Below are 18,811 nucleotides of genomic sequence, written 5' to 3' on the forward strand. Positions count from 1 at the left end.
TCACACCTGTGCCCATGCAAGACCCTTGGCAGGCAAGTGAGATCAACGTAGTTTTTTTTTTTTTTTTTTTTTGGCTGTGTTGGGTCTTCGTTTCTGTGCGAGGGCTTTCTCCAGTTGCGGCGAGCGGGGGCCACTCTTCATCGCGGTGCGCGGGCCTCTCACTATCGCGGCCTCTCTTGTTGCGGAGCACAGGCTCCAGACGCGCAGGCTCAGTAGTTGTGGCTCACGGGCCTAGTTGCTCCGCGGCATGTGGGTTCTTCCCAGACCAGGGCACGAACCCGTGTGCCCTGCATTGGCAGGCAGATTCTCAACCACTGCGCCACCAGGGAAGCCCCCCGCCGTAGTATTTTGGGCAGGGTGAAGGCGTCCTGACGGACGCTAAGACCAGTGCCCCCTGCTCCCGGTGGAGGGGTGGGGTGGGGGGCTCTGCCCCCCAATTGGGAGTGAGACGGTGGGACCACAATGGAACAGGGAAGCAGCAGTGCCACCCCACCTAAACAGCCTCCCAGCAACCCAACTCCCCATGTCTACATAATGAGCACCAGCGCAAGACAAGATCCTTGCCCCTCTTGGCGCTCAGACTTATAGGGGACTTGATAAGATTTCAGATGCTACGTGCCAGGAATAAATAAAACAACGGGATGGAGAGTGTGTGGGGGGAAACACTGGCCTCCTGTGGTCAGGGCCGCCTCAGCGAGTGATGAAGGGAAGGAGAGTTCCAGCTGAGGGAACGGTGACTGCAAAGGTCTGGAGGCAGGAACCAGCTGCAAGTATTGGAGAAAAGCTGCCCTGTGAGGCTACAGCAAGGGCATGGCGGGCGTGGGGCCGGGGAGGGAGGCGGGGGAAGGCCAGATAGGGCTTTTTAGGCCACGGAATTGGATTTTAGGAGAGATAGGCCCCCCTTCCCCCCCCCTCGAAGAGCTTTAAGATCGGCCTGGAACCGACTTCGGAGACTTCCCCCAAACCCGGGACAGTTTGATTTATCTCCTGGGAGGGAGGCGGGGCTCAGGAGGACCCGAGGCAGGCCCCGCCCCCGGAGCGCGAGCGCGCGCCGGCCCCGCCCCCCGCAGCCCGGAACCCGCGCTCGCGGCCCGAGGTCGCCGGGAAGAAACCCGGTACAGTCACCGGTCTCAGTCCTCCATGGCCGCCGCGCTGCTCGCCCGGGCCTGCGGCCCCGTCCGCGGAGGTGAGTGCGCTCCGGTCCGGGGCGGGCCGGGCGGGCGTGGGTCCCGGAGGCCGATTCTCGCCTGACGCAGGCGGGCTGGCGGTGCCCCTCCGGCAACGCGCGGCCTTTGCCCCAGTTGGGCTGCTCCTTGCGCCTGCGTGGCCCCGCCACCTGCTCTGACCCCCCACTCCCAGCCCAGTTTTCACCGCTACACCCACATTCCCTTCCCTTCATTGCACCTTCAGCGGAGGTTCAGGGTGCGCCATTCCTCGGGAGCCAGCCCTGGGATTGAACCCAGACTGTGCTTCTGTGACCTTGGGCCCCTGTCAGCCTCAGCTGGCCCTTGTGTAAAATGACCACAGTAATACTGTTGTTCTCATAGAGTTGTTATAAGGATTAAATCACAGGTGCTTGGCATATTACAGGTGCTCAGTATTAGCGCTTGTGGCTGATTGCATACAGTACCTTTCCCATCTTCTCATTTCTCTCCAGCTGTAGCAGCAGTGACACCTGTAGCCAGGGCTTCCTTTGCCTGGTCAAGACCCACTCACCCTGAATAATAATAAAGGGGACGCTCTTTGAGAGCTGTCTCTGCCAGGCCCCGTGCTAAGTGCTGCAGTCAGTATCTCATCTTCCCAGCTCGGGAGCTGAGTACTGCTGTCCTCCACATTTAGAGAAACCTGTGAAGTTAGGATCCCCGCCTGAGGTCACAGAGCTGTGCTCTTACTATTATTGGTGTAATACTGGTGATTGAGTGGGATCGTTGTACAAAGTATTTAGCAAGCATTCAGTGGGATTCCCAACAGCAGCGCTATCAACATTTTGGGCCTTTAATTTTTTGTCATGGTATCTGTCCTGTACAATGTTTAGCAGTATTCCTGGCCTCTACCCACTCCATACCACCCTTTGGTTGAGACAACCAAAAGTGTCTCCAGACATTGCCAGATGTCCCTTGGGGGACAAAACCAACCGTGGTGGAGAACCACCCAGTTAGTGGATCACTACTATTATTATTATTATTACTACTACGCAAGACCTCTTACATTCCCCTTCCACTGACTACTCTTCTTCTCGTTGGCAGCTCTCCGGCCTCGGGACTGGCGTTGCTTACATACCATCTACCAGTCTGTGGAACTGCCCGAGACACACCAGATGCTTCGTCAGACGTGCCGGGACTTTGCTGAGAAGGAGCTCTTTCCCATCGCGGCCCAGGTGGACAAGGAACATCGCTTCCCGGCGGCTCAGGTGAGAGTTTAAGAGTACAGGTGCCATCAGCTCCAGGATGACTGGTGACGGTGACAGCCAGGGGCACTGGGACTGCAATCAAGGAACCCTAAGTGGGTGGGGGGTGTTCCTGGGACCCAGAAAATGCCCTGGAGGTTTCCCTTGTCCAGCATGAGGCCTATAGCCAGGATATAACTTCTGGAATAACAGTAATAATGGTGGATGGTTGATATGCTTACTACGTACTGGGTGTTGTGTTGATAGTAATAGTTAACGCTTATACAATGCTGACCATGTGCTGGACATTGTCCTGAGTTCTGATGGGTTAGCTCATCTGTTTCTTTTTCTTTTTTTTTTTTTTGGCCGCACCACGCGGCATGCGGGATCTTAGCTCCCCGACCAGGGAGAGAACCCGTGCCCCCCTGTGGTGGAAGCTCGGATTCTTAACCGCTGGACCTCCAGAGAAGTCCCTAGCTTATCTGTTTCTTAAAACTGTCCTATGAGATGAAGGTGCCATTATTACATACCCTTTTGTACAGGTGATGAAACTCAGATTGATGAGAGGATTAAATAATGTGCCCAAGGTCATGGAGCTAATGAGTTACAGAGCTAAAGTTTGAACCCAAGTCTGTCTTCTGCCAGCTGCTGAGGTCCCAGTCAGTGCCCTCCTGCCTGTGCCATTGCATCACTCCGTCTGTAATGACAAGTTTGAGATGTTTCTGCTGTCTCCATCCCCTGGCTTGGCAAGATGTCTGGCACACAGTATACTCAATAGATATTTGTTGAGTACATAACTTGTGAAAGAGCCAGTCTTACTGGCCTCTTCTCCACGCCTGTTTTCCATTCTGAGGAATTCAGGAGTTGTGATCACCATTAACATGCCTCATAGGCTCTGGGGCCACTTTTCCAGCTTAGTGAATGTTGTGTGTTCACAATGTATCGGGCACTGTGCCTGGACTGTGGGAATACCCAAGGAGCTCAAAGTGGGGTAGGCAAGTGGCATTCTGAGCACCAAAATTAGTTGGGTAACGTTTAGGTGTTAAGCATTGAAATCATGTCATCTCATTTAGTCTTGAGGACATCCCCAGCTGCACGTCTAATCTCCATTTGGCTTCCTGGAATGCTTACAAGGACTGTGGGAGATCACATATGTCAAGTTCATGGTGCCTGGTACTTGAAAACCAGAAGCTATTAATACTATTATTATTTTTATTACAGTTGAGAAAATTGAGGCACAGAGAGGTGAAGTGATTTTCCAAGGCATACTGTCTATGGACCGGTAGACTTGGTGTGACTGGCTCCAAAACCCTACTCCATCCACCAGCCACGTGCTTGTCCCAGAAGCCCAGCTGGGAAGCCCTGTTCTAATCGGGAATATTATCGTCAAAGACCTAAACTACCCCTGTATCCTCTATACCGCCACACTCTGGTGCTGCCCTCAGAGCACTTGTCCAAGACATGGCTGTATATTGGGGCTTTTCTGGCCAAATGACAGACCACTTGATTTATTTTTCCTATATTCCCTCAAATTATAATACTTATTATATTACAGACATAGACTTGCTTTGTGCAAGAAAGCTGGCAGTAGAAACAGGCTTTCTACCAACCAACTCTTCACCAGTCCTCTGGCTTTGTAATCTCTTACTTGCTTTATAGGGTGGGGAAGTTTGCAGATTAATCCTGCCACTAAATAGTGGCAGAAATGGATGTGGAAGGAAGAGATCAAAAGCATCAGCCTCCTTCCTTCTGGCACATTCTGGCACCCGGAGGCTGCTCAGTCCAGACTTGCTGAATGCATGACCTAGCTCAGAGTAGTGATAGCATTTATTTGGTTTTATCTTGGACAGGTGTTTTCATATCTGTAATCTGATTAGGTTATCAGGAGTCCTGCTATTATTTCCTTTGTCTAGAGGATGTAGGAGCAGTTGTAGGAATTGCCTGAGGTCGTAGAGCTCAGGGAGAAATAGATCTTCTGATCTTGCCCCTGCCCCACACAAACTGGACTCTGTCGTTTTGGTGGCTGATGGGATGCAGAGGTTGCTCAATGTTTCCCTTCGCTAAGGATTGAAGCCGGTTGGCTTTTTGCTTTTATCACTCTCTGTTACTGTGGGTAGTACTCAGCTCCCCCCATTACAGAAGGGAATCCAGGGCTCAAACAGGCAGAAGGATCAAAGCAGTAGACACAGGGATAATAGGGCAGGTTGCAAAATTAAAAATAATACCACTAGTGTTTTATTTTTTAATTGTTATTTTGTTTTAAACATCTTTATTAGAGTATAATTGCTTTACAATGGTTAGTTTCTGCTTTATAACAAAGTGAATCAGCTATACATATACATATATCCCCATATCTCCTCCCTCTTGCGTCTCCCTCCCTCCCACCCTCCCTATCCCACCCCTCTAGGTGGTCACAAAGCACCGAGCTGATCTCCCTGTGCTGTGTGTCCACTAGTGTTTTAAAATGACGATAGTAATAATAACAGGAGTAACTATCATTTGGGGGTTACTGTATTCCAGGTACTTATCCATTAAATCTTCAACAAAACACCCTGAGGCAGTTACTTCATTGATCTCCAGTCTTCAGATGAGGAAACTGAAGCCAGGGGTTACATTTCTTGGTCAGCAGTCACACAGCTGGGATTGGAGGAGCCAGATGTAGACTCTGAGCTCCCTCCCCCACCCAGCCTACAGGAGATGCTTAGTTAGTGATTTCTTTCTTTCTTTTTTTTTCTTCTTTTTAAAAATTTATTTATTTACTTTGGCTGCACCGGGTCTTAGTTGCGGCATTTGGGATCTTTTAGTTGCGGCGTGCATGCGGATCTAGTTCCCCGACCAGGGATCGACCCGGGCCCCCTGCATTGGGAGTGCGGAGTCCTACCCACTGGACCACCAGGGAAGTCCCTAGTTAGTGATTTCTAATATTTTTTTCCTGAAGAATTTTTTTCCCCCAAGAAAAGTGGATTTACTGGGGAAGAGTCAAGGGGAGAAGAATTGAGAGGTGGGTAGGCCACGAAGGAGGTGGAAGGCTAGTGCCAGTTTCTGCTCACTTGGCTTGTTTTGTAATCTAAGCGGAACTTTACTCTTTCTGTGTCCAAACCTAACCCCTGCCCCCGAGGAAAAAAAAAAAAAAAAAGAAACAGTTATGAATTTATAATGCTATTATGTTATAAAGGGAAATAGGAAATAGAATGGTGTTTCCAAACCAGCTTTGGACTCCGGAACCTGGAAATGTATATGTGCATTTTTTTTTTTTTGGCTGCACTGAGCATCTTGTGGGATCTTAGTTCCCTGACCAGGGATGGAACCTGGGCCCCTGCAGTGGAAGCGTGGAGTCCTAACCACTGGGCTGCCAGGGAAGTCCCTATATGTGCATATTTATATGTATGAAACTGAACCCAGTTTCTTTTCCTTCACTCAGTGAATGTTTATTGAGTAACTTTTTTTTTTAATTCATTAATTTTATTTTATTTATTTATTTTTGGCTGCATTGGGTTTTCGTTGCTGCGTGTGGGCCTTTCTCTGGTTGCGGTGAGTGGGGGCCACTCTTCGTTTGCTGTGCTCAGGTTTCTCATTGCGGTGGCTTCTCGTGGAGCACGGGCTCTAGGCGTGTGGGCTTCAGTAGTTGTGGCACACGGGCTTCAGTAGTTGTGGCACACGGGCTCAGTAGTTGTGGCTCGCGGGCTCTAGAGCACAGGCTCAGTAGTTGTGGCGCACGGGCTTAGTTGCTCCGTGGCATGTGGGATCTTCCCGGACCAGGGCTGGAACCTGTGTCCCCTGCATCGGTAGGCGGATTCTTAACCACTGCGCCGCCAGGGAAGTCCCTTATTGAGTAACTTTAATATATCAGGTGCAAAACGTGCTCTTCGTCCTCTTGCCCTGTCTCAGATGATAGTTAACCACATAGAAACCTCTCAAATCATAGTCCATTTTTCTTCTTCCTCATGTGCACAGACTTCTGTGAATTCCGCCCCGGGAGTGTCCCCTGAATGGCACCGCCTCTCACCTCTCCCGGCAAGCATTCATCTCTCTGTGTTTCAGGAGCATTCGTTCATAATCCCTAATTCTCTGGGTGTGCTTGTCATGTGACGGTGTGTATCCTATGTCGCAGTTACTTCCCACAGTTGCCTCCCTGAAGGCCGGGATTGGTCTTGTTTACACCCCTACCTCCTCGCCCTCCGTAAGTGCTTGGCATTCAGCAGATGTTTGCTGAACCTTATGGACTTGAATTTTATGGTTAAGTCATCCTGAATGTCCTTATTGTCCCAGCACTTAGCACACACTGACCCAGTGCGGGAACTGCGGTGGTGGCTCCCGCGGCCCCTTCCCCTTGAATAAAGCAACAAATTTTCAACAAGTTAGGGAATTTGATTCTCTAAAAGGAGTCCGGGACTTCCCTGGTGGGAAGTCCCAGACTCCCTGGGACTTTGTCCCAGGACAAATTTGATTTTTTAAATATGTGAGCGTTAGAAGTGACTTAAAAGCACTATTTTTATGTGAAGTGCCCTCTAAACGTGCCCCAAATATGAAGGCAGCAGGTGCTGAAGGCTCACTCTGCTAGGAAAGGGGTCCTTCTCTTTCTCACATTTTCTCTTGGGAGTTTGGAGACCACCAGGCTTGGCCCAGTCAGGGATGCAGATCCGGACTCCCGGTTCACAGACACAGGGGACCGAGAGTAACCACCGTGGGTAGCAGCTCTGAGGGGTTCCCCTTGAGGTCGCTCTGAAGGTCAGGCTGCTAGAGGAAAATATTAGGGAGCCTGGCAGCTGTTAGCCAGTTACCATCAGCATACTTAGATCAGAAATGATTTATACAACTGAACATATGGTCTTTTTGTGTGTGTGTGCTGCTGCTTTTTATTTTGTTTTTGATTTCTTTTTTTTAATATAAGTTTATTTATTTATTTATTCATTTTTGGCTGCAGTGGGTCTTCATTGCTGCGCGCGGGCTTTCTCTAGTTGCAGCGAGCGGGGACTACTCTTCGTTGCGGTGCATGGGCTTCTCATTGCGGTGGCTTCTCTTGTTGCGGAGCACGGGCTCTAGGCGCGCGGGCTCCAGTAGTTGTGGCACAGTAGTTGTGGCTTGCGGGCTCTAGAGTGCAGGCTCAGTAGTTGTGGCACACGGGCTTAGTTGCTCTGCAGCACATGGGATCTTCTTCCTGGACCAGGGCTCGAACCCATGTTTCCTGCATTGGCAGGCGGATTCTTAACCACTGCTCCACCAGGGAAATCCCTGATTTCTTCTTCTTTTTGATTGTACTGTCTTTTCTCTCCATTGCCATTGTCTCCAATTTTTTTTTTTTTTTTTTTTTTTTTGTGGCCACGCCGTGCGGCATGTGGGATTTTAGTTCCCCAACCAGGAATCCAACCTGTGGCCCCTGCAGTGGAAGCATGGAGTCTTAACCACTGGACCGCCAGGGAAGTCCGTGTCTCCAGTTTTTTTCTAGAATGTTCCTGCAGCTGGCCATGGCATATTGCCAGAAATCTCAAGATATACTTCAGAATGAGAAAGGTTGGGGGAAATAGCATGCTAGTGAAGTCGCTTGGGTGCAGTCATTGTGAACTCCTACAGCTTTTTATTCAGACAGAGAGAACTGTCAGGAGAGCCAGGGGGCAGCGGTGTGGTGTAGAGAGACCAGTGCCAGGAGTTCTGGCTTCCCCATCCAGGTGTCCCGGGAGTGGCAGCATCTGCACATGAGCCCCCTTCCGTAACAGGAAAATGGGGTAGTCCTTGTCCTGCCTACACTCCGTCTGGGAATTTTGGTTCCCATTCTGTTTCTTGGGGTGAAATGGCATCATGGTGTGATCGGCTGATCTGTCGTTTATCCCAGGGTTGTGTACTGGAGATAGAGGCTGAAGAGGGGGTGGGTCTTAGTGTCCAGGGAAGCTGGGTGGTGCGTGTAAGGTGAGACAATTGGGGCTTTTTTTTTTTTATATATAAATTTATTTATTTATTTTTGGCTGTGTTTGGTCTTCGTTGCTGTGTGCGGGCTTTCTCTAGTTGTGGCGAGAGGGGGCTACTCGTTGTTGCGGTGTGCGGGCTTCTCATTGCGGTGGCTTCTCTTGTTGTGGAGCACGGGCTGTAGGTGCGCGGGCTTCAGTAGTTGTGGCACACGAACTCAGTGGTTGTGGCTCATGGGCTTAGCTGTTCCGCGGCATGTGGTATCTTCCCGGACCAGGGCTTGAACCTGTGTCCCCTGCATTGGCAGGTGGATTCTTAACCACCATGCCACCAGGGAAGTCCGGGGCGTTTTTTTTTAACTCAGTCTCTTTTGCTGTTTGGCCAGAGAAAGCCCTTCAGCGGGGTTCCTGTCCAGGCCTGAGCATGAATCTTGGGGACCCTGTGTATTTCTGGCACCTGGTAGAATACGACCCTGGCTCCTGACCCAGCACAGGCATTCCCCATAAAACACTATTCCACCCTGGAATAGGTTTGTTGCAGGCCCTAAGTGTGGGTTCAGAAGGGGCTCTGGGACTTCCCTGGCGGTCCAGTGGTTAAGACTCTGCGCTTCCAGTGCAGGGGCATGGGTTCGATCCCTGGTCAGGGGACGAAGATCCCACATTCTGTGAGTGCAGCCAAAAAACAAAAATAATTAAAAAAAAAAAAAAAAAAAAAAGAAAGGGGCTCTGTTCTGAGGCCACGCTCGTGCTGGCACAGGGCTTTGTGAGTCTCCGGGTCCTGTTCAGAGACGACGCTGCCTGAACCACTGTCTCCTGTCCACGCCCACCCCCTCCTTGATTCCTACCGGCTGCAATGATGCAGCTTCTCTGAGCAGCATCGCCCCCGCTGGCCCCAGGTGCACGGTGACCACAGAATTTTTTTAAGCGATTCTTGAAATGACACATCCCTGGGAGCTCTGAGTCCCATTTATCACTGTGTACTAGCTTCCCGTTGCTGTTGTAACAAATTACCACAGACTCAGTGGCTTAGAATAGTACACATTTAGTATCTGACAGTTCCTGGAGGGCAGAAATCCAAAGTGGGTCTCTCTGGGCTTAAAATCAAGGTGTGGGCAGGCCTGCGTCCCTTCCGGTGGCGCTAGGGGAGAATCACGCCCTTGCCTTTCCCAGCTTCTAGTGGCCGCCTGCATTCCTTGGCTCGTGACTCACACCCCTCCAGCCAGCATCCCGGTCACTCCAGCCTCTGCTTTCATTGTCCCATCTCCTTCTCTGCCCCTCCTGTCTCCCTCTTTCCCTTACAAGGACCCTGCGATGACATTAGCCCCCCTGGATCATCCAGGGCAGCCCCCTCACGATCCTTCACTTAATCTCACCTGCAGAGTCCCTTTTGCCACGTGAGGAAACATATTCACAGGTCCTGGGGATTAGGACGTGCTCGTCTTTGGGGGGCTGTCATTCTGCCTCCCACGCACTGGCCGTCTCCTCCCCTGTGTTACACGGGAGACCCTGAGCACGGTCAGGCCCACCCCAAGCTTAGAGTCTTACAAGAGTTTCCCATGGGAACAACTCAAGGCAGAATCAAACAAGCAGTTTCATAGAGGGACACAAATCATTATGGAAGTTCAGCAGATTCACCAGTGCCCCTCCTCCCAGACATCACTGTCAAGACAAGAACTTATCAGTCACTTAATGATAATAAATGCTGTTCACTTGCTCATCATTGCTAATTCTTAGAGAACTGCCCATCAAAACTACAATGAGGTACCACCTCACACCGGTCAGAATGGCCATCATTAAGTCTACGAATAATAAATGCTGGAGAGCGTATGGAGAAAAGGGAACCCTCCTACACTGTTGGTGGGAATGTAAATTGGTGTAGTCACTATGGAGAATAGTATGGAGATTCCTTAAAAAACTAAAAATAGAGCTACCATGTGATCCAGCAATCCCACTCCTGGGCTTATACCCAGACAAAACTATAATTTGAAAAGATAGATGTACCTCTGTGTTCATAGCAGCACTATTTACAATAGCCAAGACATGGAAACAACCTAAATGTCCATCAACCAATGAATAGGTAAAGAAGATGTGGTACATATATACAATGGAATACTACTCAGCCATTAAAAAGAATGAAATGCCGTTTGCAGCAACATGGATGGACCTAGAGATTACCATACTAAGCGAAGTAAGTCAGAGAAAGACAAATACCATGTGATATCACTTATATGTGGAATCTAAAATACAACACACATGAAGCTATCTACAAAACAGAAACAGACTCACAGACGTAGTGAACAGACTTGTGGTTGCCAAGGGGAGGGAAGGATTGGGAGTTTGGAATTAGTAGATCCAAACTATTATATATAGGATGGATAAACAATAAGGTCCTATTGTATAGCACAGGAAACTATATTCAATATCCTGTGATAAACCATAATGGAAAAGAATATGAAAAAGACTATATAGATGTATAACGGAGTCACTTTGCTGTATAGCAGAAATTAACACAACATTGTAAATCAGCTATACGTCAATAAAATTTTTTAAACAGTGCCATTCACCGATCACTCACCTCGTGCCAGGTACTGGGCTCAGCATTTTATATATATGTTGTCTCAGTCCTTGAAACAGTTCTATGAAGTAAGTACTATTTGGGGAAGGGGGGAATCAAACTTTTATAATCACAGAAGTAATACTAATTATAGACAAGTGAGAAAATATGGCAGACATTCTTACTGATTTGCTTCATTGAAGTCAGCATAGTCTAAGAACATGGTTACAGAAATCAAATGATATAAAATGATTTTCTTTTTATAAATTTATTTATTTATATTTTATTTTTGGCTGCGTTGTATCCTCATTGCTGCACGCAGGCTTTCTCTAGTTGCGGCGAACGGGGGCTACTCTTCGTTGTGGTGCATGGGCTTCTCATTGTGGTGGCTTCTCTTGTTGTGGAGCACGGGCTCTAGGCATGTGGGCTTCAGTAGTTGTGGCTCGCAGGCTCCAGAGCACAGGCTCAGTAGTTGTGGCGCACGGGCTTAGTTGCTCCACGGCATGTGGGATCTTCCTGGACCAGGGATTGAACCCGTGTCCCCTGCATTGGCAGGCGGATTCTTTTTTTTTTTTCTTTTTTATATATTTATTTATTTATTTATTTTTGGCTGTGTTGGGTCTTCGTTGCTGTGCACAGGCTTTCTCTGGTTGCGGCGAGCGGGGGCTACTCTTCGTTGCGGTGCGCGGGCTTCTCATTGCGGTGGCTTCTCTTGTTGTGGAGCATGGGCTCTAGGCACACAGGCTTCAGTAGTTGCAGCACGTGGGCTCAGTAGTTGTGGCTCGTGGGCTCTAGAGCGCAGGCTCAGGAGTTGTGGCGCACGGGCTTAGTTGCTCTGCAGCATGTGGGATCTTCCCGGACCAGGGCTCGAAGCCATGTCCCCTGCATTGGCAGGTGGATTCTTAACCACTGCGCCACCACGGAAGTCCTGAAATGATTTTCTAATGAAAAGCAGTGGTCCCTCTTCTACCCCAGCCTGCTCCCGAGAGGCCATTGGTTTTAGTTGTTTCGTCTCAAAGCTACGCAGGTTCTGTTGTGGTCCCTGTTTCCCAGGTGGGGAGCAGGCTGACAGAGGGTAAGGAATCTGTCCTAGGAACCTGCTGAAGGGTCTGAGCTGGTTGAGGTCCTGGGGTCAGTGCTGGGTTTCAGTCCCAGCCCCGCCACTTACAAGCTCCGCCCCGAACTGGTTGCTTCACCTCCCTGAGCTCTGGTTTCCTCACCTGTGACATGAGGTTGACTCAGCATTGTCCTCACAGAGCTTCGGCGAGACTCAAATTGAAGAGTACACATAAAGCATTTTTCAGCGTTGGGCATTGATAATTAACCATGACCACCACTGGTATTCCAAGTCAAAAATTCCAAGCTTCTTCCCCTTTATTCATCGTTTCACTGGCATTGGAATATAGCAGTGGACAAAACCGCACTGTCTCTGCCCTCGTGGTCACGGAGAAAGACCTTAATCAGAACAAGCACATGAATAGGTGTGAAATTACAGCTGCACAAGCACCACTAAGGAGAGGCACAGATGCCGCAGGAGCATGTGATTGAAGGATTTGACTCAGTGAGGTCAGAGATGGCCATGCAGCAGAAGTAGTGCTTGAGCTGAGCCCCAAGGACGGGAGGAGATAATAACTAGTTGATAAAGGGCATCACTGACAGGAAACAGCATGTGCAAAGACCCTGTGGTGGGGAGGGGGAGTGTGGTACGTGTAAGGGACTGAAAGAAGGTCTGTGTGGCACTGTGCTGCCCTGCTCTGCTCCTTACCTCAGAGGCCCCCAAAGCCTTCTTGTGCCTTCTGCCTGCTGACTGGTTGTGTCTGTAGACACAGGGTAGAGTTGGGGCGGAATTTGGGGACAGGACGGCTTGAATGAATGGTGCTGTCTTGCAGACTTAGCCTCGGCGGTCCCAGGGTAGGTGGATGTGGCCATGTGACCTGAGTTTCTGCAGGCACTGGCTCAGGGGCAGGAGAGTTGGGGTTGGAGAGGTTGGGCACCGTCCCCCGGCAGCTGCCCTTGCCATGACATCCTTCCCTGGGGCCAGGTGAAGAAGATGGGTGAGCTGGGGCTCATGGCCATGGATGTGCCCGAGGAGTTTGGGGGTGCCGGCCTCGATTACCTGGCCTACGCCATCGCCATGGAGGAGATCAGCCGGGGCTGCGCCTCCACTGGAGTCATCATGAGCGTCAACAACGTGAGTCTCACGCCTGGGCCCTGGATACACCAGTGGAGGGGAAGCTCCTGTGGGTGGGCAGGCCCTCTGCCACGCAGCCCCACATCCGGGGCACAGCCCGGCCTTGGCTCCCTGCCCCTGACCGCCTCTGGACCTGGTCCCTTGAGTGGGCCTCTGGAGAGAGGAGGCCTGGGGGTGGGTACGTGGGTGGGCAGGTTTCTGGGCTGGAAGGCCTCTGACCGCTCTGCACTGTCCCCCCAGTCCCTCTACTTGGGGCCCATCCTGAAGTTTGGCTCCAAGGAGCAGAAGAAGCAGTGGGTCACTCCTTTCACCAGCGGCGACAAAATTGGCTGCTTTGCCCTCAGTGAACCAGGTATCACCGTGGGACAGGGCCTGCCCCTGTCCCCTCCCCTCAGAATCGGGGTGACAGACTCAGGCTGGGGCCAGTGCTGAGCTGGGTCAGCTGCTCGTTGCCTCCTGGGGCAGGAGGGCAGGAGGGCAGGAGTGAGGGCCTGGGGTGGAGCTCTGGCTGCTGGGATCACCACAGAGCTGGGGCTCGCCTCGGCTGAGCTGGGAGGGAGGGACTTGGGCCCTGGGGTCCCTTTGGCTTGAAGACACCCAGCTGTCACATCCCCCCCATCCCCACACCCCGAGAGCTGTGGGAGCCGGTGCGGCCCTCGAGCCTTCTCTCAGGAGCCAGACTCTGATCCCTTGGACCCGGGCCTGGCTCACCAGCCAGGGGTGAGGCTGGGTTCCGGGTGAGTTGGTGGCGGTGGACTCTGAGTCTGCGTGTGGGGCAGGGAACGGCAGCGACGCGGGGGCCGCCGCCACCACTGCCTGGGCGGACGGTGACTCGTGGGTCCTGAGTGGCACCAAAGCCTGGATCACCAACTCCTGGGAGGCCTCGGCCGCCGTGGTCTTCGCCAGCACGGACAGATCCTTGCAGAACAAGGTGGGGACCCCGAAGGGAGGGTCAGTGAGACGTTCAGAGTTTCTAGATCCAAATCTCCTTGGTCTGATGGAGCTGTTCTTGCTCTGGGGCACTTGCCGCTGTCCCTCTCCCTCCCTGGGCGGCGCCTTCCCCAGAGGAGCTGGCAGAGGGCGTCACGTCACCGCGAGGTCCTGAGGGAGGTGGAGGGAAGGGACAGGGGTCGGTGGCTGTGGTGGTTTGTGTGAGGGGCGTGGCCTCGAGCAGGTGAAAAAGTCACTGGGCGTGTCTGGCCTCCAGGGCATCAGTGCCTTCCTGGTTCCCATGCCAACGCCTGGGCTCACGCTAGGGAAGAAGGAAGACAAGCTGGGCATCCGGGCCTCATCCACTGCCAACCTCATCTTCGAGGACTGTCGCATCCCCAAGGACAACCTGCTGGGGGAGCCAGGGATGGGCTTCAAGATTGCCATGGTGAGCCCAGCCACGGGGGTGGGGTCCCTGGGGCAAGGCCCTGGGGCCCGGCTGGCCGGCCACTGACAGGGCGGTCCTCACAGCAAACCCTGGACATGGGCCGCATCGGCATCGCCTCCCAGGCCCTGGGCATCGCCCAGGCTGCCCTCGACTGTGCTGTGAACTACGCCGAGAACCGCACGGCCTTCGGGGCGCCCCTCACCAAGCTGCAGGTCATCCAGGTAATGAGGCACGATGCCGCGGAGGGAGAGAATTTTGGCCTTTCCCCTCTGCCTCCCAGATGGCTTTCACCTGCTCCCGTGTCCTCTGCCCTCCTACCTCCTGTCTTGCAGGGAGAGGGGAGGGAGGGCAAACACCGACTGCCTGCCGGGGTGGGACTGGGTTGTTGCAGTTCAAGTTGGCGGACATGGCCCTGGCCCTGGAGAGTGCCCGGCTGCTGACCTGGCGCGCTGCGGTGCTGAAGGATAACAAGAGGCCTTTCATCAAGGTGCCGTGGGGCTGGGGTCTCCCTGGGCACGGCCCAGAGCTTTGGTGGTGGAGGGACTGAGGGAAACATCTGGGCGGGGTCCTGGTTCCTCGGGCCTGTGGGTTTATTGCTACAAGGGGTGGCTCCCCCAGGCCCACCCTGCTGAGGGCCATGTGCTGGGCGCTCCCCCCAAGGTCGAGTTTCTGACGCCACCATCCCCTGTGGTTAGGAGGCGGCAATGGCCAAGCTGGCTGCTTCGGAGGCCGCAACTGCCATCACCCACCAGGTGAGTGTCCCCGGTGCCTGGGCGAGGGAGGTCCCAAGGGTTGAGTAGCAGCGAGTGTGCCGGCTGCCCTTCCCCCGGGTATTCCTTCGGTGTGGCTGATCCTGTCCTGTTTTTCCCCTCGAGTGGGGGTCTTCTCCTCCTGAGCCCCTGCTTTCCGCCTTAGGCCATGCAGATCCTGGGTGGCATGGGCTACGTGACAGAGATGCCAGCCGAGCGGCACTACCGTGACGCTCGCATCACTGAGATTTATGAAGGCACCAGTGAGATCCAGAGGCTGGTGATCGCCGGCCACCTGCTCAGGAGCTACCGGAGCTGAACCCTCGGTAGGGCCGAGAGTGCCCGCCGGGATCCAGGCTGGCCTGAGGACCAGGGGAAAGTGGGCAGGAGCCATGTGGCCTTCCCCCTGACTCCCAGTCAAGGCCTGTGGGGCAGAAGGGCGGGAGCCACGCCTCCTCTCGCCAGGGTCCCCAGACCCAGTCTTCTGGGTGGACTTGCCGCCCTCAGCTCTATCCGCCCCAGACTAAGCTGCCTGGGAGAAAGGAAAAGTGGGGCTGTGGTCTGAGGATGCCCGTCCTCAGCTCAGGTTCTTGGCTTTGTTCCCTCTCCACCACCGACTGTGCCTTACTCTCTTCATCTGGAGGCTGGGCCGTGGGAAGAGAGAAATTACCACTTGGGGACTCCCCATTTCTCTTCTGTGGGTCCTGGCGCTTAGCGTGAGACCCAGTGTCTACTCTTTCCTCTGAGGTCAGGGGTCTGGAGGAGTGGGGTGCGGTGGGGGCCGGAATGACCAGGCCTCAAAGCAGGAGTGGTGTTCTCTCAGGCCCTGTAGCCTCAGGGCTGGGTCATTGTGGAAGCTGCCCTGCGTCCCATTAACCTGTTCTTCCCATTAACCTGTTCTTCGTAAAGTATAAATGAGTGCAGGTGGGTGGTCTGATTCGTGCTGTGGGATGATCACCTGTGGGAACTAAGTAATAAAGCGTATCTGTCCCCTGACCCTCATGTCCTTGCTTGGGTGCTGCTGGGGAGGGAAAGATGGTCCTTTAATCTGCTCTCCTGCACACCCCCCACTCTGTGTGAGTGTGAGAGAGTGTGTGTGTGTATGTGTGTGTGTGATTATGTGAAGCCAGCTGCAGCGGGAGGGTCCATTTCCACCCTGGGAGAGCTCCAGCATGAAGCAGGGTTGACGCAGTTCAGGAGAATAAGGGCTTGGGTGTCTAGGACTGCTGAGCTTGGAGGGCCAGCCAGGTTAGGGCCGCGGGCGGGCAGGCAGGTGAGTGAGTGCCAGCCTCAGGGCAGGAGGAAGGATGCCAGAGGGGCTGGGGGGAGAGGAGAGGGGAAGGAGCAAAGCTGAGGAAATGGAGACTTTGAAAGCGTCTGTTTTGCTTACTATCTGTTCACCGAGGGCCAGCACTGAGCCTGTAGTGAGAGGGTCCTGTATCAAATCCAACTCAGGTCCACTCGCCCGACATGCAGCAAAGCCAATCTGCTGACACCAGGTTGTGATGAAGGAACATACAGTGTTTATTGCAGGCCCCAAGCAATGGAGTGGAGACAAGCCTCAGATCCATTCCAGGTGGTCCTGGAGTTGGGGGTTTCTTAAGGGGAAGAACGGAGAGGCTGGGATTAATCATTTCTGTGATTAATGGTAGTTTCGGGAGTCAGGATGTCTCTGGTTTAGGATTCTCTGGCCGGGTGGCCCATGGCTCAGGGGTCTGTGAATTCATCTTGCCCTGGAGAAAGACCCTGAGTTTGTGTGGTAATGGTATCTATGATAGCAGTTTTAGCACATTAACAATGTTATTGACAACAGCAGTTTGTAGTCATCTGACGCTGGTTGATTAGTGTTCAGTTAGCACAGGATTGAGGCCAGAGGGTATAAGAAAGGGGATAAAGTTTTGGATAGAGATTAATCACCAGCTCAGCAAGGGAGCTGGTTTAAGGAGGACTCAGTTTGGGTCCTGGTGCTGCGGGGCTGGCTTTGGGCCGACGTGCCTCTGCGCGGGAGCCCATGCTGTTAACCGCCGTGGCGCGGTGTGGAGAGCGGAGCTGCTGGGGGAGAAACGGAACAGAGGGGTGAGGGCGGCGGGAAGAGCCCGCAGACAGTTTCAGAAGAGGTGCGGACAGCCCTCCGCAGAGCGGGAAGGGCCGGGAAGCTGACCCTGCCACTGCTGTGAGGTCTCTGGAGGGAAGAGGCGCCGGGAACCTGACCAGTTGGCGACACCATCAAGTGGGCGCCCAACCGCGCGGGCTCTCGCCGCGCGCGGGTTCACGTGCAGGGGTGCGGGTGAGGGGCGCCGCGCGGCCGAGGGAGGCAGCCTCCAGCCCGCCCTCGCCCCGCGCCAGGGCCGACCGAGCAAACACTCCGTCACCAGCGGCTCTCCGGGCGCACACGCCTCCACGGGCCGCTGTTGGCGGGGCGGGCCTCCTGGCTCTGGGCACCTGGCCCAGGTGTGCGGGATGGAGGAGCCGGGCCCCGCGGGGCCGACAGGCGCAGCTGCGGCCCGCTTTCCCCCACTGCGCAGGCGGGCGGGGCGCGAGGGGTAACAGGAGAGGGATCCCGCTAACGACACGCAGAGACCGCTTCCCTGCCGCCCTGGGGCCTGGTGGTCTGCGCCGCCTCCTGCTCCGGGTAAGCAGCTAGCTCACACCTCTGCGGGGCCCTGGGCTCGGGTGCAAGCCGAGGGTGCGGGGAGCAGGCTGGGATTCAAGGCTTCTCCCCCGGAGCAGCCACGGTTGACCCATCCCACCTGGGAGGCAGGCGAAGGGCGGCCTCTTCCTGAGTCGCTGACCCCACGAACAGGGGCAGCGGCGTTCAGATGGCTCCACTACGCCTCCAGCGAGGTAGTCCTGGCTCCTGGCCCAGGTGAGAGTGAGGGGACAGACACGTGGTGTCTCTGGGCCTTTCCTCTAGGCAGTGGGGGATGGGGAGGGGGAGGGAGCTTTGAGGCTCAGAAGAGCCCGACCTGAGCCCCAATCCCAGGTTGGGACGCCAGGCTGGGAACCCAGCTCTCCTGCTCGGGACTCTGGCCCCTCCTGTCTTGGTCGGGCCAGTCTGTCGTACCTGTTGAAAAGCCTCTGGGCCTTGAAGGGCCAGGCGGCCAGCGAGAGCCACAGCGCTTCTCCAGGGCAAAGGGCTGGGCCATCAGAGCCAGCCCCAGCCGGGGAACAGGCCTGTTTCCCCAGCGGCCGCCCCAGCTGGACGTCTGCTTCTTAGATGGGGCTGGGAAGAACCTCAGCCTCAGGGTCATAGAGGGCCGTACTGTCCTCAGTTTCCGCTCAAGGTCCAGTCTGTGCGCTCCAAGTCTTCCAGATGCTCTCATGGGTTGGGGGTCTCCCTCTCCTGTCGGGGGACAGGAGGTGGGGAGAGTCAACCACCAACCCTTGGCTTTGACAGGGAGCAGGCCTTTCTTAGTTGAAGCTTCTCCAGCTCAGAACTGAATGCTGAACTCTGCCCTGGGTCCCCTTGAACTGGAACTATGCAGGTAGGTCGCAGACATCATGTCACTTTGTGCCCACTTTGTGTTTCCTACGAATAAGGACAGTCACTTACACTCACTTACACATCAGGGGGACAGTTACCAAAGCTGGGAAGCTTAACCATGGTCCGCAGACCTCACTCACGACTTGCCAGTCCTCTCCATGCCCTTCAT

The 18,811-nt window shown here is 53.8% G+C and overlaps 1 protein-coding gene across 2 annotated transcripts; it reads left to right on the plus strand.

The window, feature by feature from the left end:
- The first annotated feature begins 1,048 nt into the window (after positions 1-1,048).
- On the plus strand, positions 1,049-16,154 carry ACADS (acyl-CoA dehydrogenase short chain). 2 transcript variants are annotated; one of them, XM_059894806.1, is made up of 10 exons: positions 1,049-1,186; positions 2,247-2,410; positions 12,882-13,031; positions 13,272-13,383; positions 13,811-13,962; positions 14,239-14,409; positions 14,493-14,630; positions 14,801-14,896; positions 15,070-15,161; positions 15,325-15,441. In XM_059894806.1, the coding sequence occupies exons 1-10, from the start codon at positions 1,141-1,143 to the stop codon at positions 15,356-15,358; spliced, it is 1,155 nt and encodes a 384-aa protein (XP_059750789.1). In that variant the 5' UTR covers positions 1,049-1,140; the 3' UTR covers positions 15,359-15,441. The 2 variants fall into 2 exon arrangements, with proteins under 2 accessions (XP_059750789.1, XP_059750787.1); XM_059894804.1 differs by having other exon boundaries at positions 1,051-1,186; positions 15,105-15,161; positions 15,325-16,154.
- The last annotated feature ends 2,657 nt before the right edge of the window (positions 16,155-18,811 follow it).

Source organism: Balaenoptera ricei, chromosome 14, assembly GCF_028023285.1.
Source record: "Balaenoptera ricei isolate mBalRic1 chromosome 14, mBalRic1.hap2, whole genome shotgun sequence".
In the NCBI taxonomy this organism is placed as follows: Eukaryota; Metazoa; Chordata; class Mammalia; order Artiodactyla; family Balaenopteridae; genus Balaenoptera; species Balaenoptera ricei.